The sequence below is a fragment of the Melospiza melodia genome, chromosome 6, assembly GCF_035770615.1.
Source record: "Melospiza melodia melodia isolate bMelMel2 chromosome 6, bMelMel2.pri, whole genome shotgun sequence".
NCBI classification, from domain to species: domain Eukaryota; kingdom Metazoa; phylum Chordata; class Aves; order Passeriformes; family Passerellidae; genus Melospiza; species Melospiza melodia.
Window position 1 is genome coordinate 6,426,539 of NC_086199.1, and position 27,811 is coordinate 6,454,349.

General features: G+C 44.2%; 1 protein-coding gene across 3 annotated transcripts in view; it reads left to right on the top strand.

The window, feature by feature from the left end:
* Positions 1 to 27,811, top strand: part of SYT16 (synaptotagmin 16) — a 73,267-nt gene that overhangs the window by 4,053 nt on the left and 41,403 nt on the right. For 2 of the 3 annotated variants that reach the window (XM_063159759.1, XM_063159761.1), the window contains exons 2-4: positions 9,494 to 9,637; positions 10,880 to 11,044; positions 20,749 to 21,375. In XM_063159759.1, coding sequence (XP_063015829.1) covers positions 20,820 to 21,375 — 556 coding nt within the window. In that variant the 5' untranslated portion in view covers positions 9,494 to 9,637; positions 10,880 to 11,044; positions 20,749 to 20,819. The remainder of the gene's footprint in view (positions 1 to 9,493; positions 9,638 to 10,879; positions 11,045 to 20,748; positions 21,376 to 27,811) is intronic. The other variant, XM_063159760.1, reaches the window with a different exon arrangement.

The following is a 27,811-nucleotide window of genomic DNA, read 5'->3' on the forward strand; positions in this document are numbered from 1 at the left end:
TGTGAAAGTTTCTATTTCATTACATTATTCCTCCTTTTGTATCAGCTGGGAGATGAAAATCTCATCAAGCCACTCTGTCTCCTGTTGCCTGTTAATTGATCTGGATCCCAAATCAGGGAGTGCATGGGGACAGGAGCATTTCTCACTGTGGCTGTTCCCTGGATTTACTCACACAGCAGAACTGTGCCAGTGGTGAGCACAGCCACCTCTGAAATTTTGAAAAGGACCTGATTCAATGTTCTCACAAGCCAAGGAGGGAAATGCCATTGTGCTGAGTGTCAGGCCTTAATTTGCTAAGTTATTAAAGGTTTCTGTTTTGAAATAATTCTGGCAGTGATAGGAAAGACTACAAGGCTACAGGATCACAGGGAGCTAAAGCTGGTAGTGTAGAAGACACCATCAAAATGCTCCTTTAGGTTTCTCTCACTGTGGAGATGAATGTGAGTTATTCTCACCAGTGGATACCCTGTTAGCTCAGGGAGAAATCAGTGTACAAGCAAGATTTGTAAAGAGTCACTGCATGGTTTGACATGAGGAGCCAGGCTGGCATTTTCTGAACATGCAGGTGCTGTTCTCTCTTGAGTGCTGGCCTCAGCTGGTGTCATGTAGCACAGGGAGAAGAGAAGGAATTGTGAAATAACTCCAGACACTCCTTGCTGTGAGAAAAATTCTGACCTTCTCTAGAATAAAACCGAGGCATGAACTTTATAGACAGTGACTTGTATGTGAAGGCAAAAAAAATTAAAGGGTGGAGGAGCCTTTAAAGTCTGCATTGGCATTCTTATTTATCCTTTTTGAGAGGATGGCATCTGATAGATGTGTCACTGTGATGCTGCACAGTTATCTTCTTTCCCTGTCTCAAAATACTGCATTAGTGATACCATGGCAACAAAGAAGTTGTCTTAAAGAAAAGGGAAAAAAAAAAAGGTGTGACTTCAGTGTTCAAGAAAGGTGGCAGACTGACAGCCCCAGTCTTCCCTTCCTACCAGCAAGGCAGTCTTGGTGTCAGCTGTGACAAAAGGTATCAGATTGTGATCTCTGTGTTGCACTGTGACTGAAAACAAACCTGGGACACCATCAAAGACAAACCTACTACAGGGAGAACAGGCTGAGAACCTTCTGAGAAAAGGTGCTCTTGTTGGACATTTAAATTCTGTTTAAATGATAAATTTTTCTAGAAGTGCATTATCTTGAAAAAACTTTCTTAGACCCAGGTTGTGTCTTCTTTCAGGATGGAGTTCTCCTCTGAGCAGCCTGTGACAAAAAACAGCCTTTCACTTGCTACTGTGTAGTTTTTCCAGAGGATGGAAAGTCAAAGGATATGTGGAAGGGGCAAGTTGAGACCTCTGTCATGTTTGATTTATTTGCATTTGAGTACAGCTCTCATCTCTAACATGACAGCCCTGAGCAGCAGGAGATTGGCATTTAGGGACTAGATTCTTTCATTTGCTCTGATTCAAGTAGTATTTATCATTATCACCACAGCTATTTTCTTGCTTTTCTATGCCTTAGGTGAAGGTTTGACCTCCAAGGTAGCTCACTGCTTTCGGTCATAGCTGCTTTTACAATGGAAAATAGTTCCACAGTGCAAAACTGAGAATTTTGTCACAGCTCAGAGATTAGAGTGAATGTTGAGATGGAGAAATGGCAGAGCAAACTTTTGAGTGAGGCCATAGATTGTGGGCTGGGAAAGTAATTTTCTACCTGGTTCTAATTTTTCTTCCTTGGTCTGGAGAAGAACTGAGATGAGCAGTTGTGAGGCTGCAGGTTTCACTTTGATTGCCTCAGCTGTGGGCCCAGCCCTGGGAACAACCCTGGCAGGGACCTTGGGCCAGGAGGACCAAGCCTTGGATGGGTGTGAGGTTCCTTGTGGCAGTCATATTTTCTAGAAAAATCCCTTTGCCCAGGATTTTTCTCCTGGGAAGCTGAGAAGCCTCAGAGAAAAAGGAAAACAATAATTGTCTGATTTGCTTCTCCTGTGTTTTGCTGCTTTGGAATATGTTTGGACATTGTTTACCAACTGGTGATTGGTTCGTTGGTTTCATGTGAATTGTTTGGCCAATCAAGGCGAAGCTGTGTTGAGGCTCTGGAAGGAGTCACAAGTTTCCATTATTATCTTTTTAGCCTTCTGTAAGTATCCTTTCTGAATTCTTTAGTATAATATAGTTTAGTGTTCTTTAATATAATATACTATCATAAAATAATAAATTAGCCTTCAAGAATGTGGAGTCACATTCATCATTCCTTCCTTTGTCTGGGGAACTCCACAAACACAAAAGTTCCTCAAGCTGTCCCCATCGAATCTGTCCAGCCCTGACATGGAGGGGCCCAGCTTTCAGCTCATGAATGACAATTCAAGTTCTGTGCTGCTCAAATTCTCAGTCTCCCTGGCCCTGTTAACTTCAAAGAATTTGAATTGAATTGAAGCCATTTTTATGGTTATTACTAAAACTGATGATGGAACCTCTGGATCACCCTGGATGTCCACCAGACATGTGAGTTGTCCCTGTCCATCAGAACACATTTCTGGTCTGTTTGTGGTGTGTTTGCTCACAGATGGAGGAATGAGGCCTCTACTGGATGCAGAATTTCAGGTGCCATTGTTTGCAGAGGCTGTGGACTTGAGATAGTGCTCCACACTCATTTGAAACACACCCAGCAAAACGAATACTTCATCTTTTCTAGCTGAAAAGTGCCTTTTGTTGAAGGCATAATGTTTCACAGAACCCTGTGTGCTCAATTACAAATGTCATCAAGAGCACTGCTCAAGGCCAGGATGGGTTTTTTGCTGCTGGGAAAAAAGTGCTGCCACAGGGTCATATGCAGCAAAACACAGAGCAGCCTCTGTCAGGTGGAAAATGTGGCCTCAGGGAAAGCCTTTTTGAAACTGGGCCTGTGGCTCTCACAGGTTGGCTGCTGGGTGCTTTGAGGCTTGCCCTCTCAGTGTCTGTGTTGTGGTCATTTATCTATAGCAGATTCTAAGTGAAATCCAGACTGCATTCTGAGGATTCAACTCTGAGTCTGACTTTTATGAGCAGGCTGAGAAAAATCAAATCTGCTGCTACTTCTGGCCCCAGTGCAGGCTGCACAGCTGAGCCTGAAAGGCAGAGGCTGCCCTCCTCTAGTCTGCACCTTGGACATGGTACTGGACATGGTACATGGGAAAAGGAAAATGTGGATTTAAGGCAGAATTCATCTCAGGCCTTCCGTTTCCAAGGGGAGAGCACTTGCTAAATACCTCTGTGTCTCCTGCTGTGCCTTCAATTCAGCGTGCCCTGAAGGTTTTGAGCCCCTCTACTGGACTGCACCCCTTAGAGAATCAGAGGATGCAGCTCCCCAGTTTTGGGGAAAAAATTGCCAATTCTGAGGCTTTTGTGTGACTGAGGAGAGATGCCTGGAGTCCTGTGACTGTCACCATGATGTCATCTCCAGATGAAGCCTCAGCTTTGGGGTGAAACATGAGGTAATTCTAAGCATTGAAATGCCTGTATAGATGGATGTAACTTTTCTTGATTGTTGTTTTGGGTCTAACTTCCACCCTTTGGGGTTGTGCCGGTGCCATGGCTCTTGTTCTGTGGGGCAGTTGTGTTGGTGGTTCCCTGCTTCAGACACCTGCTGGGGGGATAAATGCATTGAAAGCTGCAAGGTGTTTGGGTGGCTTTGGGGTTGATAGAAGAGAGGGAAATGAAGTTGATTTACTGTCGTTGAGACCTCTAAAATTGCATGCTTATGTCAGAGGCCATAAGGGCAGCTTAAATCTTTGAAGATGACCTGCAAATACATCAACAGCAGCTACAAGTGGGCCCATTCCTCCACCCTTTGAGCAGACAAAATTGGCAGTCAAAGTAAAGAGAGGCATAGTCAGGTCATAAGTGTCTTTCTGTTCTTCATATTCCTTATATAAAAGGACTGGTGAACCTCCTCATTTTTGCTATCTGTAAATCAGCATATAAAAATAAAGTGTGTGAAACCCAGCCTCTATGCAGGGCAAGTCCTCCTGCCTTGGAAGGGAATTTCACTCCTGCTACAGCAGGGAGTGTGGTCTGATTGCATTTCTGATAATGTATTTGTGGATCACCTTGAGAAGAGGGGGAGTTATACAACTGTTCCCTCACAGTGCTGTGGGAAAGGGTCGGGCTTTGTCTCCTTTGAAATAGATATCAGGAGAGAGCTGCAATCCTGTGAAAGCACACATTTATTTCTGAAGTGTTTGTGTATTGTGTGTGTGGTGCACATGAATAGAATTGCCACCTGTCCAAGGCTGATAAGGACAAGCAGTGGTCATGTTCTTGCAGTTTGCTGTGTGAAGAATTGGCACCTACAGCTTCCCTCAGCCTGAGTTTATGAAATGCTGCATGCAAGGAGTTGCTTCACCATTTGTGGCACTTTCTGGGTTTGCATAAATGGGGATTTGTTGAAGATTTTTCTATAATGGATACAGCATTAGCCACGGCTTCTGAAAACCCCTTACCTTTTTCTTCTGCCCTGCTGTCTCAGAAAGATCCCATTAGTTATCCTGCTCCTTTAGGAACCCACATATGGCACTGCTTTCCTTGATAACCTCAGATTGTGGGTGGGCAAAGTGACAAGATTCTGATCCCCACGTGCTTTGGGCACAGAGTAGAGGAAGTGACTGAGAAAGCTGCTTGGTGTTTCCATTGCACCCAGCAGGGAACTTGTCCTTGCAGTGGGGCTGCTGCCATCATCCCATCCCACATAACTTCCTCTCAGTGTTTGCTGAGCCTTGCCAAGCACAAGGATGGACTCCTGGGCTTTGCTGTGACACTGCTGATAGGGATGAGGATATGTAGATATGCAAGTAGGTGGAAACTCTCTAATACATCATAATAGTAATAATAATAACGTACACTTGTACTGCCTTGCAGCTTTCACTGGAACTTCTGCCCACGCACCAGCCTACTTGGTTCACAATGCAGTGTGCATGCTAGACAATTAGTGGCTGATAATGAAAAATGTCATGGGAACCAGCAGGAAAATCATAGCTTACTCCAAATATATAATGAAATGTAATTAGCACAGACAGCAAAACAGACAATTTATGGTTTCTTTTATTTTTCGTAATTAAAAAGTACCAGTAAACATTCCTTTTTCAGGAAGTTTGATATCAAATGAAATTAAAGAGCTATTGTCTGGAATAGTATTTTATGCAGAATTTAACCCTTGCACGGCAGAATGGATTAAGGTCTTGCTACTTGCATGTTCTCTAAGTGAATCTACTGTGGAGCTTCTGGTGTTCATTCCCCTGGCCCTGGTCCATCAGGAGAGGCCAGCTCTGGTGGCAGGATTGCTGTGAAACCAGCTACAAGCCCAAAACCCAGCTGGATTCAATAGATGTAACACTATGGCCAGCACTTTTCTCTTGTTCTTCTGGACATACTCTCCCTAAAGTCATCTTGTCGTGTGGATGTGGCTTTGAGGAGAGGCTGGAGAAAGAACAGCATTATAATGCATTGTGCTCCCTGTGTCCTCTCTCAGATTTCTTCTGCTGACCTCACCTCCATTTCTGGTCCCTTTTCTACCTCAGGGCCCTTCACTCTGCACCTCTGGTTTGTTCTAGAGCAGCAGGCAAAGAATGTGTGGCCTCAACCTGCCAGGAGACAAACACCATTTCTTGCCTTGTGCTCTCAACCAGAGCGGCAGAATGAGAGGACTCACTGTGGCACTGCACAAAGGTGCCCATGGAAGTAATTTCTTGGCTTAAAAATGGGTAGATGGGGGAGGATCCTGGCTGAATGTCCCAAAGCATGTGGTGGTCAGCACCTCCCAGGGTTTGGACCAAGAGCTGAATGCCTTACTGTGTCACATTTTGTCACTCCAGGCACAGTCTGTCATGCATTGGTGCGAGGATGGCCATTTTACCTGTGAAAATTCCAGCAATGTGACACATTCCGGCAATGTTGCAGCACAGAATTGTGTGGAAATGTGTGTGTGTGTGTGTGTGCATTTCTGCTACTTTTCCTCCTCAGCACCACTCAGGCCCGGGCACAGGTACCACAAGCCAGAGCAGAGCTCTGCTCCAAATCAGTTTTGCAGCCATTTCCCAGGCACAGCCTTAGTTGAGAGTTTCAAACCTGCAGAGGAAGCCTCTCAGCTGAGGGCTGGGAGGTCTCATCAGGACTGCAGGCAGGTGCAGAATGTTTTTCTCTTGATGGTGGAGAAGCAAATTGCCAGCATGTGCCCCCCTCCAGAGGGATTTGAGCTTCCAGCTGGAGCCAGCTGCAGTGTGAGGCAGTGCTCAGGTGCAAACCCAGCCCTCCCTCACAGACATTGTGGCACAAACCTCTGGTATCTGGCATGAATATTGTGGCTGAGAAAAGAGGAAATTTGTGCATAAAGCCACGGGACAGGATACATGAGCTGTTTTGCCTTGTGCTGTAGAAGTCCCAGTCACCTCCTTGTATGTGGACAGACTGATTTTGGGAGGAATGGGAGAGCTGCTTGGTGCCCATATTGGAGGGAGGTGAGGGATCTGAGGTCTTGTTGGTCCTTTCCATGCAGGAAGAGTCTGGGCAGTCCCTTCTTGCCTATGTTCCCAACTCTTTCTCTCTGTGGACAGTTTTTAGTACTTGGCTTTGAAAACTTCTTCCTGGAAGCTGATGCTGGACCTTTGGTGAGCTCTGATAGGTGGTGCCTTTTATATTTTTGCCTCGGGCAGTAGGGGAAGCCAGAAGAGTTGTTCCAAGTCCTGTGTCACTGAGCTACTACTTTCTTGTTCCTCTGTATCTGACCAGGAAACAAGAATTAGAAGGGCAATAACTCTGTTGTGCCAGTCTGAGTTACTTCACAGCAAATATATGGCAGGTGATCATTTGTCTCCAAGCGTTCCTTCAGGATGCCTGTCTAGTCAAAGATCTGATTTTTCTTCTGTGGTTTTGCCAGGTACTTGAAGGTCTGTTGGGAAAAAGGAGCACTTTGAGGATTTTTTCTAGATGAGGCTTGTGTAGCATTTCAGAGCATGTGTTGAATAATTTATATTTAAAAATACTGGTGGCTTGCTTGTGCCCTGTCTGAGAAGGGGAAACTGGTATTTCTTTGGGCCCACTGAAATTTTTATGAAATAAAATAAATGGTAACAGTGGTGTCCTTGCTGCACACACCCTCTTGTGTGCTGAGCAGTGGGGATCCCATGTGTTTTATATATAAAAGGTAGAGCATTATCCTTTTTCCTGCTTATTCCATGCTCAAGAACAGGGCAAGTCCATGATGGGATGCAGCCAGGCTTTAATGTATATTCTGGGGTTATGGCTACTTTGATTTATACCCATTTCCTTTGATTTATCCTTGGCTCCAGCAGCCATTTAATGGTGACTTCAGCAGCTGAAAATAGCCAGAGTCAATGTTTCACTCAGCCACTCCCACCTCCTGCTCCCTGGGTTGAGGTGTGAGGGGAAAATGGGTCTGAGATGTGCTGTAGCTATGATATTTTCTGAAAAAGCCTTTCCTTAGGATTTTTCCTCCTGAGAAGCTGAGAGGCCTCAGGGACAAAATGTAAACAATGATTATCTGCTGCTGTGGAATGCAACAGGTGCATCTGTGATTGGTCTTATGTGGTTGTTGCTAATTAATGGCCAATCACAGTCAGCTGGCTCAGACTCTCTGTCGGAGACACAAGCCTTTGTTATCATTCCTTCTTTTTCTACTCTTAGTAAGCCTTCTGATGAAATCCTTTCTTCTATTCTTTTAGTATAGTTTTAATATAATATATATAATAAAATAATAAATCAGCCTTCTGAAACATGGAGTCAGATCCTCGTCTCTTTCATCATCCTCAGACCCCTGTGAACACGGTCACAATGTGCTGGCCAAATTATCCAGGGAAATAGTGGCACCAGATGCTGGCAGGCTCAAGGAGAGGTTGGATGGGGCTCTGAGCATCCTAGGGGAGGATGTCCCTGTCCATAGCAGGGGATTTGAACTAGAAGATCTTTAAAGTGCCTTCCAACCCAAACCATTCTGTGAATTGTCTGTGCCCATGCAGAACAGAGCAAGGGAAGTGTATACTTCACCTTGTTGTCCCTTCAGCTGCTGTGATTCAGTGCATATTTCTGCTCCTTCCTCAGGCTGGGATGAGGAGGGTCAGAGCCACCTCCAGAGTTTGTGCAACACGTGTTCCTCTGGGTTCAGTCCCAGCCACTAGTTTGTTTTGCATGTGGGCTGCTGCTATGCATTGCTGATGTTTGCTTCCAGTTGAAACATACTGGCTTGTATTCATTTAAGGTTTTAAAATCTCTTTAGTAGCAGTCATACAGTGCACTGTCAAGGCTGTAACTGGGGTCAGTGTAGGTCTTCTAGCCCAAGTCTTTTGCTGAGTCAAGTCTTATAAATTCCCTGCTGGGTATTCCACAGGGCTCTGTTTACATCCTTTCATCCTGCTCATCTGTGAGCTGCAGCTTTGTAATCACAGGCATCCCTGGTGTGCCACTGATGCTGCTGATGTTTCATTTTTATGGGGTCTTTGACTTGAATTGAGCAGCTGAACTTCACCCCTTCTTGGTGAAGTAATTACCAGAATAAAAACCAATTTTTTTTTGCAGATGACACTGAAAGTTTTTGACATGTGTGCCCTAGCCATCCACATCAAGTGATGTATGTAGTGTTTGTCCTTTGTTTTGGCATTTTGATATGTGTGAGAGAGGTGAAATGGCTTTAAAAGCTTTTTGCTGGCGCCTGTGGTTTGTTGCAGACCCAGTGGTACAGGCAGAACATGATAAATTGAAACCAGACTGTTTCTTTACAGTTTGACATAGGGATGGTGATGTACAGGGCTGGGACATCTGCTAGTGCAAAACCACTGTGCTCATCACCTGTGGCCAAACCTGACACCCAAGAAACTAAACTGAATTACCTGGGCTGGAGGCTGATGATTATTTTTCCCCCCAGAAAATAATTATGTGGTACAGTAATATACTTCTTACTTAAGGGTAAAGAAGCTGTGAATGAGGATTACAGGCTATACATTAACCTGGTTCTTAGTCAATGTAATGAAGTTAGTGAGTACCATTATGTGTAATCTGATTATTTTAAAGAAAATACATAAATTGCAAAGGAGGTGTTGGGGCCTTAGTGACCAACTACCCTTTCTTGGCTGGATCCCTGTTGTAGTACAGATGGAGAGTGCCTCTCTTGGAGCTGGTGGAATTCTGAATTCCTATAAAAGTTTATTAAAATCAGCTGGTGTCTTTCCTGTGCTGGAATTCCTGTGACAGAAATGAGGACCTAAATTGGAACCAAGTCTGTGTGATGTGCATCCTTAGCAGGCCAGATCAATGTGTTAAATGGATGTAATATCCAAGCCCAAGTTCTGGTGGATTTCAGTTCCATTTCTTCTGCAGAGAGGATGGGGAAGCAGAGCCATGGATACAGCTGTTCTTAACCACATTTTCCCTAGGCAGTCTTTCCTGGTTGTGCCCATGATTTCTTTTTTGACTTTCTGTCCTTCGTTACTCCTGATGCCACTGGTTTTTGTCTGCAGTGGGAGCCTTCATTATCCTCCCTGCAGTCCTCTTTCACTTGATCAAGAAGCTCTGCTGTGAAGAGAGAGCTGAGCTCCCATGCCTGGAACAATGAGAGTGAAGAAAACACTGCAAAGAAAAGTCCAGAGCTCATGAAGGCCTTGGTGAGTGTCACAGTATTTATTACACTGCCTTTGGTGTACAGAGTCTTCTGGGAGGAGAGACACAGGCCCACTCGCTGTTTCTCAGGTTGTTTGTGTGGAAAACAGTAGGGTTTTGGGTAATAACCTCCCAAATTTGATCATGAGGATAGGTAATTACTGCCACGTTCCCATTATTCTTGTTGTCTGGAGTAATGTCTTGAAAAATGAAAGTCAACACTGGGGAAAGAAGCCCACTCCCTGCCCTGTCTGTTGTGGGAGTGTTTTGTTTATCCAGTGAGGAGCAAAATGTGAGTGTTTGAGTAACAGTTGCGCCTTTCTGCTCACAGAGGAGATGCCTGTCCTGGTTTCCTTGTCGGAGCTGTTACATGCTCCTTCATGTGTTTGTTGTGTTCTGGAAATGTTATGTCTTAGGTAAACCCATAAGTCCTGGAGTCAGAACAGCTGGGAATTTTACTATGTTAGAAAAAGAACATTTTAATTTTTCTCAGACATCAAAAATGCATCTGTTCTGGTAATGGTGGTCACTATGAATTTGGTAATTTCTTCCTGTATCTGTTTGTAAATTTGCATGTCAGAAATGTACAGTCACTGAGATAGCCAGCCAAGAAGAGGCCTCAGATATCTCCCAACTGAAAGGTCTTCTTCTCAATGGTTCAGTCTTAAATCCAATGGCAGAGGAACACAATCCCAAAACACACAGCTCATCCAAGGTTGCTTTGTTCATTTTCCCTTTTGTCTCAGCCTGTCTGAGGACATGATCTGGCTGCACTTTGAGACTCCAGGAATCATGGGCAGTTGAAAGCTTGGATGCCATCTGTGGTAGGAGCTCAGTGGGACTAATTCTTGCTAAATTCATTAGTGAGCCAGGGACAGGCACCAAAAAGGTACAAGTACAAATGGTACCCGAAATGAGTCCAGCCCACACCCCTCTCAACTGAAAGTCCTAACTTCAGTGTTTCTAAACAAAGACTATGGGGTTTTTTTTATAAGTTTCCTTCATCAATATTACTTTTAAATCTTTTTCCTCTTCTCTTCGCCTCCCATCAAGTGGTGTAAAAATGTGGCTTTTATTTCAGTTTTTAAGATGACACATCTCCCAGGAGTGTGTGGGTGTTGACATTCTATGGAGCTGTCACAGGCTATCATGTAAACATGTATTTGCAATGCTTTTTAAAATGTGAATTATTAATAAACAGAGTGGCTTGCTTTTTATTTTTATTTTTTGGTGTTTGTTGCTTCCAGGTTTTGAAGGACAAGAAATTGCTTCCCAGCTGACACTCTCGATGGCAATTTCCATTTCAGACTAAATCTCATGTGTCTGAGTGATAAACCTTTGAAAACATGGGCTTATAATGGAAACACTAAGTCAACTTTAACTACAGCTGTGCAGTGCAAGAAAAATACCAGGTACCTTAATGAGGTGCTAAATCTGATAAGGCAGAGGAATGTGTTGTAATCATTAATTACAATGGAAGCTTAGAGCTCGAGTCTGCTTTTCCCCTTCAAATAAAATCGGCTTGGCGAGTTGGAGCTGAGAGTTATTTAAAAATATCACCTCTATATTTAGTTTAAATTTCACCGTGGTGTCTTGGTACTTGTAAAGTCAATATGGAATCTGTGTGTAGGAAATGCCAATGCTTTTAAAGGACAGCAGCATGAGGGAATATATTAAACCCTGGCTAACTCAGTGTGTCATATGGCGAATGTAGAAACCTGGAGGCTGAGCCTGGGCAGGGAAGCCAGGGAAGGCTGTTTCCAGCACCCTCAGGGAGCTCTCCCAAGAGGAGTGTTGACAAGCAAGAGTTTGCTTCAGATTTGGAAATATGGCTTTGGTGGGTAGGAAGGAGCAGGATGGGGGAGCATTTGCAACATGCAGTTCATTGGTTAGCACTCACTTTTCCTCTTTTCAACTCTTTTCTTCTGAGCTGTGCATGTTGCAAGGAGATCCTGCTTCCAAGGACTCTGCTGCTCTTTAACATGCAGCCCACTAAGGGTTGCTCTTCCCAGTTCTAAGTTCTCAAATTGTGGAAAGATTTTTGATTCTCCACATGTGGAATTAAGAGTGCTTAGACAATATCTATCTAATTAGGAGAGAAGGCATTTTGCATGACTTTTTGTGACATCTGCTACGGGATGAACCCCCACATGCAACAGCACAGGTGAATGAAGGCTGTGGCCTGGAAAGGGGTGCCTGGGTTCAGTGCATGTGCTTCCCCTCTTGCCCTTGGATCCAGCTGAGTTTTGAGTTATCTACCAATGAAGAAGAGAGTTGGTAGAGATACATGAGGAAATCTGTCGACTTTGCAGGTGTGCAGGGTGACATTTAGAAAATCTACTGTAAAATGTCAGAGCCTTTATTTTGTTGTTGTTTTTGCTTTCCTGTATAGAGCCTGACCCCAGAACAAGGCAAGTGACAGAATGAAATAGGTGCTCTCATCAATGTGGCTCTAGGATACATCTGGCTGGTTTGTTCCTGATTTAATTTTAATTGCGCAGTTTGTGTCCCTATGGAGGGAGAAAGATAAGGAAAAGATCATTGTGAAAATGAAGATTTCATTGAAAACCTTTTAGGAGACTTCAAGACAAAGACTCTTAATTACTGGGACAGAACGGATGGCAGATTTTTGGTACTTTAGATTTCTGTGAGTCCTGTTCTTGGCTGTTGATCTCAATGATCAGTCCATCTCTGGAGCAGGGATGTGCTGCCTTGGTTTCTTCTCACTCAGCTGCAGGAGTCCCTTCACTGGGAGGGCTGGAACTCATCTGGACACAGCCAACCTGCATTTAGGATGCACTTGGCCCTGCTCAGAGCAGGCTGCAAGGGTAGAGAAGCTGGTAAGCACATACCTGGTAGGAAGGCAGCACAGGGCATATCTAGCTTGCTTGGCTATGCCAAAGCATGTGCAGAAGGAAGAGGGGGTGGCATGAAGCAGTCCTGGTCTTTCCAGAATGGTGTGAGTCTTTATAGAGGTCATGTGCAGAACTCCTTAGTGAAGGAAAAACTAACTGCCTTTTCTTAAGAGTCAGCTGGAGTGGTTCCTCACAGCACTGGGGTCTTTCAGGCACTGGGACAGCGTTTATGGGAAATTGCTCCTTGAATCATCTCTCCACATAAGAAAGGAGGAATTTCCCTTGAGCAGAGGCTTGAGAGAAGTCAGTGAGGTCTCATGGGAGAACTTTTGATGTTTTGATGGTTTGGTGTCCCTGTCTATAGTGTGGATTTTGGGACCGAGAGGAGGTGGTGATGTTCCTATACATGGTGTTTATGGAGTTGGGGAGCCCTTTACTTCAAAGGTTCATGGGTGAAGTGAATTTCATAGGTACCTGTGACAATGCTGGGCAAACCTTTGTGCAAAGAGCTGTAACCAACCACAGGCTTCAGTGCTGTGGCTCAAGAGAGTGAAGGTTCCTCTTTGTTCTACACGTTAGTCTTTTCATAATGATGTCACCTGAGACTGGGAAAGAAATTGCAGCTTAGTACACTGTGATTTATGTGAAAATATTCCAGTTGTGCCTTGCCTTGAACACTTGTTGAAGATGTACTCATGATGTGTGAAAACAGCATCAATATGATGAGGTTGGAAGGTAGGTTTTTCTTTTTTTTTCATTTTTCCTTTTGTTTTATCAGCCTCAAGAGCACTTTCAGTTCATGTTCTCAAGCTGTTCTGCACAGCCACTGTTCCAGCCTCTAGGGCTAGCTGCACACTTAAAATAAATAAATGGAGATGCAATTCTTATATAAACCACTCATCTCCCTTAGCCAAGGCTTTGGGGAAGGCATCAACACCTCAAACACTCAGCCAGGGATGGAATGTTAGCAGGGCTGCCTGGGTGCTGCCTTTCCTTGTCAGTGCTGCCCGGGGCCAGGCGGGCCCTGGGGACCTGTCACATGCAGTGAGTGGGACTGTCACATGCAGCAGAGGCAGAGATTCATGTTTAGAAATAAGAAACGTGGGTGAGTATGACAGCACCAGTCTGGCTTCCTCCAAAGTTGTGGAAAACTCAGGGGTGTACTTCTCCAAAGAAACACAGCTGTGGCTGGTCCTTTTCTGATGCTGAGTACCCAGTAGCTCCACTGTCCTCAGCAAGGGCAGATTGAGAGTGAGCCTGAGGCTGTTCCTGTCAACCAACTGGGATATGTAGCTCAGATTCCTTGACCAACCTGTGGCAGGAAGGAGACAAGGTTGTGAAAGGGAAATTTCTCAGTGCCCACATGAAGCTGCTCTCCTAAGTAGCTTTTTCTTCCAACTGCTGCAACAGAGGCACGTAGGAGGAGTGAGTGGCCATGGGACAGTTGGATTGCTACTACTGATGTTGGATGAGACTGGTTTGCAACAAGCTGAATTAAATGGAGGATTAGAGTAGCTGAGGGAGCAGTTCCTAAGTCAGTAGGGACAACTGCCTGCTCAGATCTATGGCTGCAAATTCCTTTAAATTTGGGCTTTCCCCAGTGACCCCTCAGCCTCCCAGCATTTCTGGCTGGACTGGTGGTTGACTTAGAAGTGAGGGGAGTTGGAAACGACAGACTCAGTGTCCTAGGGTGACGTTATGATGTTTGTATCCCCATTCATGTGTTCTGTTTATGCTGGATATTATGGTCTGTGCCTTCAAGATTGGCTCTGAAGAGTGAAAGCTTTGTTTGGGTTTCTTATCAGCCGCTCCCCCATGGCTGGCAGGACACAGAGATGGGGCAGTACATGGGGCTGCTTTTGCTTTTTGCTTTGCTTCTGCTTGCTCTTGCTTCTGCTCATTAGCTAGTTTAGCTAAACAGTCCAAATTTCTTCCTGGACTGTTTCTCCTTTCCTTTTTTGGCACCACTCGAGCCTGCTCCGGGCTGGGCCCTGGCAAACCCCGAGAGTTTGCACCTTGTGGCCCAGCGGGGCCTACTCTGGGCAGCAGCTGCCCCAGCGCTGAGGGACTGAGAACAGAGCGAGCACCCCCAGAGAGACTTTCTGCATTTGTCATCTTTTTCAGAGTGGTGTCACCCAGTATTGTTCATTCTGTGTGCTGGGGGTGCTGTGCCTGTTAAATAAACAGGTTCTTTCCACTTCTCTCTGAGGAATCATTTCTGACCTGGTTGTGGGGGCAGGAGCTGTGTGGGTTTGCTTTCTGGAGGGGCCCCATTTGGAGATTTTCTCCCAGATTTGCCCTAAACCAGGACACTCAGCCACATGTGCACACAAAGATGGATTACCAGGAATCATCCACTGTGTTTTTGTCTCCCAAACTGCCTGCACTGCTCTTGGTGGTCCACACAGAGCAATTCCCACAGGCTCTGTAAGGGTGGAGTGTGTGCGTGGGGGAAGGAGTAACAGGAACTGGGTGACTCCTCTAAATGTTTCTAAAATAACTTCATTTTGTTAAACAGCTAGACATGCTCTCCCACTGCTCATTTCCATGCAAGTAATTGCTCTGATTGACCCTGGTTTGTTCACTTGCTGCAAACTGGGTAGCACAATTGCAGGCAGGGTGCAGTCTATGGGATCTGCTCTAGGGAGCAGCTTGACAGCACAGGTGGGTGGGTTGGAGTGCTGGTGTAAATTGGTGTTTCTCCAGCCCTTTGAACTTGTGATTTCCTTTTGGCTATTCTGTCTTCATGCAAGCTGGAGAATGGCAGCAGCTCAATTACAGAACTTGCTGTAATTTCTGACTGCAGGTTTCTCCTTTCATTCCCCTAATCCAGTAATTACAGATGTTTCTCACTCTTTCAGCCTGAAAGAGCACAGTTGCCACTACTAACACCACTTTTCTAATACTCCAATGATTTGTGAATTTCTTTATGCCCTTTATGTAACCCTCGGCTGGAGAAGTATAAATGAAGTTATTCATTGCTGCTTTTTGTGCAGCCATGGAACATTTAGGGGCTTTTTTGTGCCTCTGGTGACAAGTAGCTCTTTAAATGCAAAGGGCTTTATTTTGATTTGAAGGATGTGACTGCCTTCATGGAGTGACTCCGGATTTATCACCAGTGCCAAGTCAAAATCTGGCTCACCTGAATATCCAAACAAAATATTATGGCCAGGGAGATGTTGCCACCTTCTCTCCTGAAATTCCCCCAGGTTTTGTATTAATATTTTGGTGGCAATAATATCTATCTGGGCATTCACAGATCCTTTGCTCTCTGGGTGCCCTGGATTTACAAGAGATGAACACCTCTGATTTCAGTAGTTCTTACAATCTAGGAAAAACGGAGTTATGAAGACGTCAGTGTAGGAAATCACCATCAGCTCCTCATCCCCACTGCTGTAGGAGCTTTTGAGCAAAATATTTGAATCCTGGTCTTCCAGAAACTTTTTTTTTTTTTTTTTTTTTTGCTTGAATTTGTCATCACATACTCTGTATGATGGAGAGACTTGGGTTTTTGAAAAAAGCTCCACAATTCTGAACGATAAATGTCACATTTGCATAATTCCTTTTTTCCTTCTACCTCTTTCCTCTTCTCCCCATCCCACTGAAGCAGTGAAGATCAGTAAATTTTTGCCATTGTTATTGACAAAAGGAGAGCACTGAACAAAGGAATGAAAAGAAAGTAGGAGACAACGTGGGGCTAAATATCCTGATCAAAACCACTTTTGTCATTTGGGCATCAATTTTTACAACTAATTTGGCACAGCATCACTAGCGAGCTGCCTGCAAAGAGATGAGATGATTTGGGAGTGAGAAATAAGTCTGCAGGCTTCCTGTGCGTGGGCTGAGCCCCGTGCAGCCGGGTACATTGCTGTCTGCCTGAGCTCATCTTTGTTTTCTCTCCCCCATTCTGGGGCTTGCAGGACCAGGGCTCTGCAGCAGTGGCTTTATTGCTGTGTTGATTTGTAACCCGTGAATGTTTCCAATGAGATGTGTCTAATTTATTGGCATAAACCATTAGATTTTCCTTCAGTACCCTGGAGTTTCTGATTCACCAGCTGAAAACTATTATCACAGAGCACATAATCACTTGGAAAGTGCCTCTGTCTTCTCTTTCTTTGTGTGTTAAATCCAACCACATAAATAGCAATTTTATAGCACAAAATAGGCCCAAAAGGTACCAGATGTTCTGTATTTCTGTTTTGTTTTTCCCTCAGGGCAGTTTGGTCAATAGTGATGCTCACAGCTGATGTGAACTTTGGGCACTGTCTGTGAACTTCCCTCATAACACTTCTGCAAGAAGCTCCAACCCTCTGAACAGTTTCAAGTGCACAGGCTGGGCTTGGCACTGTGACAATTTCAGCTGGAAATACATTTTCATCATAGTAATGTTTGGTGAGAGTGTAAGGGCTTTGCAAGCATCTTGTTAGATACAATTCTGGCAACTGCAAGGGGAGCAGAGAGTCCAGATTGTTCCCAGAACCAGGATAGAGGATTTCTTGGCCCAGTGTTGCTGCTGCCTGCCTTCATCTGAGTACATTTCTAATCTACCCTCTGCTATTTTATGTGTGTATTTTAATTGGGTTCTAGCCTGAAAGGAACATCAGGCTCATTACAGTTTTCAGTAGCTCAAAAAATCTTCTCTCTCCAAGGCTTCCTTATTTCCCCCTTCTGTGAACAGCAAAATGTCCTTACCTTTAGCACAGATCCTTGATGTTCTGGGCACCAGCTTAGATTCACACCTTGTTTCAGGTTGTCCCCCTAAATTTGGGCAAAGCTTCATGCAGGGTCAGTCACACTGCTCTTCTTCAACATCCACACAAATAAAGCTCCTGCTCATGGATATAATGCATTTTCAGCCTGTGTTCTGCCTGTAAGTGAGGGGTTTGGTAGAAAACTTCTCCAAGGGCCACACAGAAACAGAGTGAAGAAAAGGAAGTTTGTGCCTACACCCTGCAACAGCTTGAATAAAGGAAACATTAAGAAATGCACAACTGATGGCACTTTTTTTAGGAACCTACCTATCAAGAAGATTGAAAGACACTTTGGGAATATTACAAACCTCTGCATTGTGGTCGTGTCAGAAATTCTGGTAATAGTCTACTTTTTTTAGCAATATAGTAATTGCACCTCTCAATGGGAATGCTGCTAAGGAATAATGATCTTATCAAGACAAGGGAATATAGATTGTAGTAAAGGTTATGATGGTTTCTGTGAGAGGCTTAACATTGATCTTTTTAGCTATCTGATTTTCCAGGAGAGGAAAAAAAAAAGAACCCTAACCACTTTGAGTTTTGCATGTGATTTGGTGTGAAAATTCTTATGGGTGGTTTTGGAAGATGGAACTTGAAGTAAATTTGCTAAACTGCTTTTTCCCCTCTCTCTTGTTTCATGAATACTTTTAAAAAGAAATGGATGTTTTTTCCTATTTCCCACACATTTTATGCTTCTCTCAGTTCTTTTAGGCCTTTTTTTTTTCTTCTTCTAATGCAAGTCAAAACTGTTAGAGAAATCAAAAGTAAAAATCCGTTATGTTGAAAAGGCCACGTTGTGAAATATATCATAAACATGCTGTTGGAGCAGTGTCTCCTAATTAATGGAGAGAGCTCCTGGGAAACAGCAAGCCTGTAACACAGCTCAGCCCCCTTTGATCCTCTGGTGAATTTGTAAAATCGTTGCCCGCCTAAACTTGTCTGCAGCTTGTTACATGTTTTACCCATCTGCTGCAAGAACAAAAATAAACCATTTATAATTCAGCTGAACTCCAGTTGTTCAGCATATCACTGACTCTGGAGTCTTTAGTAAGAGGATGGTAGGAAAAGCAAAGCAAAGGTGAAGCAGAGTCAGGCACCCTGGAAAAGACATTGCTTTTGCCTCTAGAGATTGTGTAGGCACTGGGTTGCAAGTTGCACGTGTGAGTTGCAGGTGTTACTGCAAAATGGTTTACATTTTTTGGTGAAATACACATCTATTGTCTATAAACTGAAATCAAACCACTTGTTGGGGTTCCTAGGATTCAATGAAATGCCCCAGGCTTGGTAGAGTTGTGCATGTGTGTACATGTGCATGTATCATGTTTCCCCACAACCTACAGGCAGCTGCTTGCTATATGAAAGTTCAAGTTCTATTTGCCGCTTCAGATGACTGAGTGACCACATCCAAGCCCTGCAAGTGGGTCTAGATCACTGCTCTACTTCCCTTACTGAAGCAAAATCTTGCCTTGAAAGCTGCCTCCAGCTTTATGGTTGTGGTACCAACCTCCCTGTGTCACACTGTGATGCAGCCAGCCAGAAGTGGGGTAGCTCTGTTGGAGCAATCGGGGGTTAGCTCCAAAATCTAATAACAAGAGGAGCTAATTATTGCCCATGCAAATATTAGAGGGCTATGTTCTGTTGATTTTTAGAACAGATCAGCACTTCATTTCAGCACCCATATGCTTTATCTCCATCACTTCTGGATGCCTGCATCCCTCTGAGGGCCACAGCTGCCATGAGACAGAGGGAGAGCACTGTGAGGTTCTCCTTTCATCAGAAACCAGAGTTTCATTTGCTCTTGCCTGTAAATAAATGCCATGTTAAAAATGTATCCAGTATCTAGCACTTACCCTCCAGAGCTCTTCCATGCCTGGGAGAGTCTCCTTGTTTCAAGTATCATCTCCTCCCAGTGACTTCTCTTGTGCTGTGCTTTACCAGTACCCAATCCACATTATGCTGCAAATGGCTTGTTTGGAGCCTGTAATCTCTTTTAGTCTTTGAGAAAATCAATTGCACAAAGCAGAGAGGCTTTGCCAAAGGCAGAGTTGGAAAGAAGAGAGCCAGGGAAGGGAACAGCTCACCTGGGAGGTGAGGCTGTGGTACTGTCTGGTCCTTGCCAAAGATTTAATGCATGGCAGGGAGCTTTACCTGGATCCCAGGGGCTGAGCTGAGGGCTGGAGCTGCCAGATGGATGCTGGAACAGTCTGTGCCCTGAGCCCAGGGAGTTTGTGACAGCCACAGCTCTTAAAATGCCTTTAGTAACCCACATTCATTTACTGCCCTTGTTAGGGCTGCAATTCAGAGCACGAGCTGAAGCTGACAATAAACCTGCTGGAAGTGTCTGCAGCATAAATCAACATCACTGAACAAAATTATTTGGCACAGGTGTTTTAAAAGCTAAAGTCTTCCTAAGTCACTGATCTCATGTCTAGAGGAGCTGCTCACCAAGCAAAGTGGGATCTCCTTAGCTCCATTTAAAATCCACAACACTGAAATTCCCACTACTTTTCCCTGGAGATCACTTCAGAAGGTAATACACATTGCTGCTGAGCTTATTTTCTTGCTGTTACACCATATTTACCCTTTTATACTTTGATTGCTTTTAGACCTCTCAATTCAACAAGACATTCCTATTTATTTTGAAGCTTCTTTTTAGCTGTCTTCTAGTCTAAAATCTGCACCTATTTAATTCGTTCTTCCTAAACCCATCATCCTATTTGAAGGTTTCTCCTTCTCAGAGTTCCTAAAAGAATGTCTGTCTTGTGATACTGTGGGAAGATGTATATTGGGCAAAAAGGCCTGCTAACTTTCTGCAAGTTATCTTTTTACTTAGAGTTTAGATGAATTTTGAGAAAGCATCATATTGAGATGACACCAGTGCTTTTGTTAACTTGCTTCTGTTCTCAGTAATTTTGTACCTGTAATATTACACCTCCTCTGTTTGGCTTTATTTTTTTTCATTTCTATGAGTGGCAAAACAGCTCTGGGCTATGGGCAGAGAGAGTTTCTTCATAGATTTTCTGGAGCAAAGCTTTTGAGATGCTTGTCTGCCATGGGCTGCTACTGCAAGCTTTAGGCCTGTCATTTTCATCATTCAGAGCAGAATTCTCCCCAAATTATCCTCCCTTCAGTTTTCTCACCTGTTCATGCTAATGCTGAGGAAATTGGGACAGGAGGTTAATTGAGATTTTTGATTACAGGTTGCTTTTTACCTTTTTTCCCCCAGGTCTGTTGACAGCTGTAACCAGAGTGTGTGCACTTCAAAAAGTTACTTGTGTTCCAAGGTTCTGTGTTCTTATTTTTATCTTAGGTTTAGCAATAGAATAAAAGCTTTCCAGATCTCTGCTGGAATATGGGCAATTTGTCCATCATTTCTGGATTTCTGGTAGTATTCTCAATGGATAGAAGTGCTTTTTCCATTTCCCCCTCTCAGTTCTAGTCATCTCACATAGATAGTGTGTCGACAGGTGTTGATGGACAAGCAATTTACAGTAATTTCTTATTCTGTAGCTCCCCGAATTGAAAGTGACATGCTGGCAAAGCTGAACAACTGATCACCAGACACTGGCATAGTGTTAAACATGGCTTCTGAGGCTGCTCACAATTTCCTCCAGCCACTGTCTACTTGGATGTCTCAAGTATATGAAGCAATCCAGCAAGCAGGAGACTCCATATCTGCCTCTCTGCTGAATCTGAGTGGAGTGGGTCGGAAGCCAGAAGCAGAAAGGACCCAGGACTTGGAGAATAATGGAGGAGTTTATGAGGATTATTCTGAGGAATTAGATGATGAACAGGACCTGGACCTTTGGGATGAGGACTATTTCTACCCTAGAGATGACAGCTACATTGGAGGCCCTGATCTTGCTTCACAAAACCTCCCTCAAGGCTCTGACATGGATCTACAGAGGCACAAAGGGGTTAAAACCACCAGCACCTTGCCAGAGCAGTGCGCTGAAAGCAGCAGGACCTTGACAGCCAATGGATCCTACTGGATGAGTGAGGATCTCCAGCCTCCTGATCGGCTTCCTCCCATTGCTGAGGAAGAAGGTGAGCCCTCCTGGAGGATGGGAGCCCATGAGCACAGCCTCAGCTTGGGGGGCTCCTTGCACAGTGCCAATGGCACGGCACGCTGTGCAGGTAAGCAGCTGGCACCACCCTGACTGCATTACCCAGGCCTTTCTGCTGTTGGTTTCATTTAGTTGCTAATCTGCTCAGTGTGTTCTGTATTGTCTCTGTTTCCCACAGCTAAAATAAAACTCCCCAAATCCCAAAGAAAAAAAAAATCCTAACCTTTCCAACCCTTCCCTTGTTTGTGAGACTAATCTCACTGAAAGAATTGGAGATCTCTGGGGTGAAATGCTGTGTATTAGAGGACAATCCTGTGTATTAGAAGGCAATCAGGCCCTGCTGCTGTAGCAAGGAGTATTTTGCTTCCCTCCCTGTTCAGTTTCTGGTAGCAGGACCCTTCAAAGGGAATGTTTAGCCTTAAGCCTTCGCTTTGAGAACCATCTGCCTTTGCGTCATTGCTATTAAAGATATATATATATATATATATATATTTATATATATATATGTAATCTCAAACCTTGTTTCTTTGTGCCAGGAATCTCAAGATGTTACTGTGCCATGTGCTGTGAAATGCTGTACTAAAAAGCCAGCCGTATCTCATGATTTTATGGATGAAAGGCTCCCAAATCACTTTCCTCCCCTCCCACCGCCCCCACAGGCTTTTCAAACAAGACTGAAGAGACAGCAGGCAGGAGATTATGGGAAGGAGAACGGAGTTTGATATTTTCAGTTTTAAATAGGCCTAACTATGACTTCTGATCTTTAAATGACAGCAGGAGTGTTTTCAGGGGATTGTGCCCAGGACTGAGTGTCAGCCACATGACTTGTGCTCGCTCAGTGTTACCACAAGTGTGGCTGGAGGTTTCCTGGCTCACAGAGAGAGGTCTGATGGTGACACAGGTCCTGACTACACCCAGGGAAACTGCAGTCCTGCTGACACCATCCTTGGGTCTTGTTGGCACAAAGCTGCTCTTAACAAACATCCTAGGAATGGGAATGAGGGTGGAAGGAGGATGGGGGAACTGGGTTCTGCAATGTGGAGCTGATGAAGAACTTGAGGCTCACTGAGGATCTACAGAATTTGGCTTCAAATATCTAATTTTTTTTTTTAAGCAGGTGGTAAATGCTCTTGAAAATGTCTGTTTTATTATGACCAGGAGCTTTTCTTCACTCTTGGCTTCTAGGGAAGTCTTACATATTTAGCCTTTTCTGTGCAGACTGTGGAAGATCAGCCTGTTTGTTTTTGTATTTAACAGGAGTATCAGACTGAGAGGGTATAAACCTTGATGGTGCTCTTTAATGACTGTAAAATTAGCTCTTTTCTTTATTGCTATTTCTCACTGTTATGGCCAGGGAGTAAATAATTAAAAAGCTCTTTTGGTCTAGCTGTTCTGCCTCCCAAACTGGGACTGCTTGTTTAGTATTCCAAATGAAAGATTGCCAGTTCTCAGAGTTGAATCTCTTGGAGCCCTGTCCCTCCCTTCTGGTACCCCTGTGCATTGCCTGGGCAATATCCTGCCCCAGGGTTTATCCACAGGCACTGAGCCAGTGCTGCAGGGTGGGTTTATATGTGTGCTTGGACTGTGTGACCAGTGTGGCCACAGAAATCATGGACCAGGGCACAGAAATCATGGAGCAGGGCACAAAGTGTCCATTCAGGGGGTGCTGGGGCTGTGGATCCTCCTGGACAAGTGCTGCCCTGTGGTATTTTGGCGTTCCCAGGATGATGGAGGAATTGATGAATCTGACTCCATGTTCTTAGAAGGCTTAGATTAGATTAGATTATACAATACTATACTATATTATACTATACTATATTATACTAATCTATACTATACTAAAACTATACTAAAGAATAGAGAATGGATACTTATAGAAGGCTTGACAAGATACTAATGAAAAACACATGACCTCTTCCAGAGCCCCGACACAGCCTGACCATGATTGGTCATTAAGTAAAAACAATTCACATGAAACCAATCAAACAACCACCTGTTGGATAAACACTCTCCAAACACATTGCAAAGCAGCAAAACACAAGAGAAACAATCAGATAATTATTGTTTTCATTCTTCTCTGAGGCTTCTCAGCTTCCCAGGAGAGGAAATCCTGGCAAAGAGATTTTTCAGAAAATATCTGACAGTGACACTGTCCTAGGCCACAACCTGCAGAGCCTGCAGCCCTGAGCCTCAGGAGGGGCTGTTGGAGCAACCCACAGCAAATCCTGGGGCTCAGCAGGTCCAAAGGCAGCATTCCCAGGGCAGGTCCCTGTCCCTGTCCCTTGCTCACAGTGGGTGGATGAAAACTGGCGAGCTCTCAGGGAAATGGAGCCCAGGAAGGAGCTGCTGTCCTGGTCAGAGCTTTTGTCACCTGCAGAGACCTCTGAGAAAAAGATTTCTTAGGGGTAGGTGATGAACCAGATGGAGTTTCCTGATGAGAGACTTAGTGACAGACAGATGTGGGAGTGACCCATCCCTGCAGCTCAAGGGAGGGTCTCTCTGGACATCTCTCCCAGTGAGAGCAGGTCCTGGTCAAGCTGCTGTTTGACTCTCTCCGTATTTTTTGGCTTTCCTTCTCCCTAACCTTCCTGGAGCCACTGTGGCCTGGAAGGTTGGCCCCATGGAGCCCCCAGCACCTACAATGCTGCTTCCCAGAGCTCTCTGCTTGCACACCAGGCACTTCAGGGAGCACTGCTCAGCTTTTTTCACCTCAGGGAATGTCATTCCAAATGGTCTCAGACAGAGATTAATCTTTTTATCTCTGCAATGTGCTGTACAAAGGGCCAGCCAATGGTCTCAAAACTTCATAGTCACAAAAGTTGGCTGTTTGAAGGTTACAGGGCTGGGAACTGATACCTTTTTCTCTCAGAACTAAGTTGTATAATGGGAGAGAAAGTGCTGAACTGTGATTTGAAAATGTCTTCCCCACACCCTTTGATGTGGAAGAACTCGTTTTGCTCTTCTAAGTGAACTTTCACTTCCAAAACACACGTGCTCTTTGTGTTTTATTTTTCAGCTCTTTATTTCCTCTTTTTCCTTTAGATTCATTCTCTAACATCAAGAGTGTGAACTCTTCTGATGGTAACCTAGACATGCAGAGAGGCTGTAATACCCTGGCAACTTAAAATTTCAGTCATGGATTAAAATGATCAAGAGAAGATGTTCGAGGTATCCTTATTTCTGTTAGCTTTTTATCTAACCCTAAGTGACAATGTAAGTGACACATGGACTTGCTGACATTCAGCAAAGCTGTTCAGTAGCATCAAAATGAGCTTTGAACATTTTTCCTCCCATTTGGCAGGTTTCTCCCCCCTCATTTCTGCAAAATACGTATTTCCTGTTTATCCTTGTATTCTTTTCAGAACATTGCATCTTGACTTTATTTCACTTAATGTACCATATTTCTCTCCACAATAGAATATTTTAAAGCTAAATTGGCACAAAACAGTAGCAATGCTGAATGCTTTTTGTTGCCATGGAAATATTTCTGGGCACTTACTGAAGACCTGGTTGCCAATAGTAATGTAACAGAGAAAATAGATATGCTTCATTTAGCAGCCTCTGGTGATTAAAGAGCCACAGAAACCTGTTACAAGGTTATTCCAATATATAGTTTATTTGGTTTAGGGGGGAAAAGCCCTGCAGCCCTAGGTGAGAATAATTTTGTGTTAAAAGAGATGCAAAACAAAATCCAATAGATGTTCCCTTCTCTTAAACTGACAGCATGCTTCTGAGATGAAATACAATAACACTGTAGTTAAAAACCATCATTACTCCTTCTCCTTTTTATCAAATATGTTTTTGATCCCATTTTTGCCTCTTAGGAAACGTTTCCTGGCTCCCAGAGTAGATTTTCTTAGGCTCTGAAGCAGCACACATATTACTGAAAACCTATTTTAGGCTTAGGGACCTAATAAATTGCTTGAGCAATGAAATTCTTGGGTTTTGAAGTCAAATGTCCATCAGACACCATGAGGCAAGTTAATCATGGGGTGCAGGTTTGGGTGCTGCCCTGTGCTGCTCTGCAATTAAATGATGGTAGTAAAGTTTTAGCAAGTTGTCAAACAAATGCAAGGAAGTTTGGTTGTTTTTTTTTTTTTTTTTTTTTTTTACTTTGTATGCTTTTGATCCACAGTTTAACACTGAGAAGGTGGCTCAGCAGGAATTATTGCAGTGCCAGGTGTTTGGCTTAAGAAGTCAATGATGGCAAGGCAGAGGCTTCTGTGTGTGCAGATTGCTGCCACCAGTGGCAAACCCTGTAGCTGTGAATTTTGCAGAAACAGATGAACTCAGCCTCTCAGCGCCTTGTCCATTGTTTAACCTCAGTGTCTGTGGCAGAGGAGCTGTCTCACAGCACAGAGCAGGGAGAGAGCAGCCTTTGCTTTGCATCCCCCCATGGCTGGGATGCTGCTGCTCAGCTGACTGGGGGTGGCTGCCAGATCCATCATTGCACAGTTGGCTTGAGAATGGAAAAAAATTCCAAACCAACAAACAGAGGAGCAAGAAACCACATCTGAAAGTAGTGCACTGCAAGTAGAAGGGTAGAGGTGGCCAGTGCTTCTGCTTACCAGCATGAATCTAAAAGGGAAAAACAGCTATAATGAAAAAGTGAATAACAGCAATGAGTATGCACTGAAAGCAAGGGCTTCAGCTCACTTCTCCCCCTGGGGTGTTGTCCTTTACAAACAAAAAGCCAAATGACCACTAAGTTCTCATTTTCAGCAGACACTGCCCTGAAAAGGCACAGGGACAGGCAAAGCTGAGCCTTCTGAGTGAGAGCTGAACTATTTTTGCAGGAGTGAGTGCTGGGGTGGAAGTCTCCCAGGCTGTCTGGCACTGCTCACAGCCCTGCTGTAATGGATAGGTGAGCACAGCACTTCCACTGCAAAAAGTCCTTAGAGATTTCTTCTCCTCCATCAACTGGACAACTCAGTGCCAGCTAAAGGCTGCATTCCAGTTGCACTAAAATAATTTTTGTGGCCTTGGAATGCTAGGAAGTGTGTCAGCCTCTGTCTGGATGGCTGGCTAGTTTTCCTCAGCACGTGTGTGAGGGGAAGCACACCTCTGAGGCTCTGGGAGTTTTTAAATCTAGAGAGCACTATTGCATTTACTTACCTTGGCCTCCAGCTTAACAGGGGTCATTGATTTTTGCCAGTAATTTCTGTAGTAAAGGAAATTATTCTTTCTGCTCTATATGAATACTCCTGACCTCAGTAAATGACCCTTCATACAGGCAGGAAATCCTAGGCAAGAAGTGAGTTTTTCATTAGGTCCTATAAACCCATACAGCAAAGAATTCCCTTAAGAAGATGATGTTGATTATGTGATAAATTAAATTTCTGCTTGAACTTGAGACTAAAATAGATAGATGGCCAGTCTCCACATTGAGAAGTGAAGTGTTTATGAATTTTATCACCTGTCTGGGTATGGAGCCAGCCAGTGTTCTAGCCAGAATGTAACCCTATAAAAATCACTGCCGGTACTCCAAGAAGGACATTCAAAGAGGCTACACTGAATCAATACCACCGTGAAGAATAAGGGGGTGAAAGCAAAGGCAGACAGTGGACAAAAACACTTCAGAGAAAATGCTCCTGGCAGCTCGAGTGGGACGAAGCACAAACGTGACTGGGGACAGCATCTGCTCTCTGAAGAATGTGATGCCAGCCCTGGCTTTCTGAAGTGAAGTGCAGACGTGAGTTTGCATTAAATTCTTTCTCTCTGGGAAATTCAGAACCACTCCAAGTGTTTGTGCACAGACTTTTGTCCTTGAGAAGGTGGTACAATGTTCCTACTTGTATTTAGAGTATTCCTTTGCAGTTCTGTCTCTTCAGATTTTCAGATTGAGGGATCTTCATGCAGGATGTGGGGATGAGAGTGTGTGGGGGTGAGAAAACACAACAGCCCCAGAAGGAGGGTGGATTGTGGCCTGTCAGCTTTACAGCTGGGGAAGTGAAGCCAAACAGTGGTTCAAACCACAATTTCTCAAATGTGGGTACCATTGCCAGCTCTGTCTTAGGCCTGTCAGCATTGCTGTTCATCCTCAGTCAGTGATTTTAGACACAATGTCTTTGTCAGGCCACAGGGGATCAGGGGTTTGGGTTTTCACTGGGACTGTCAGCATTGCTGTTCATCCTCAGTCAGTGATTTCAGGCATAGTGTCTTTGTCAGGCCACAGGAGATCAGAGGTAGGTTTGGGTTTTCACCAAGTTCCTTGTCTGGTGGGCAGAACTGCCTTGTGCCCATCTCCCTCTTGGGGCATGGGGAAGGATGCTCTGCTCAGGAGCACTTGTCATCTGCTCTTGTCATCTAGAAGGTTGTATAAGCTGTATAGAGAAGGATTTATTTGAGAGGATGAAATGGCTTTTGCCATTCTGTGCAGTTACAGAACAAATTGTGTGTGAGCGTGTGTGTTTGTGCATGTATTTTCTGATCCATTTCGCTAAGTGACATCCTCATCCCACTCTCCATATGGCAGTTGCGACTCTATCTTCCTCTGGGAAGGTTGT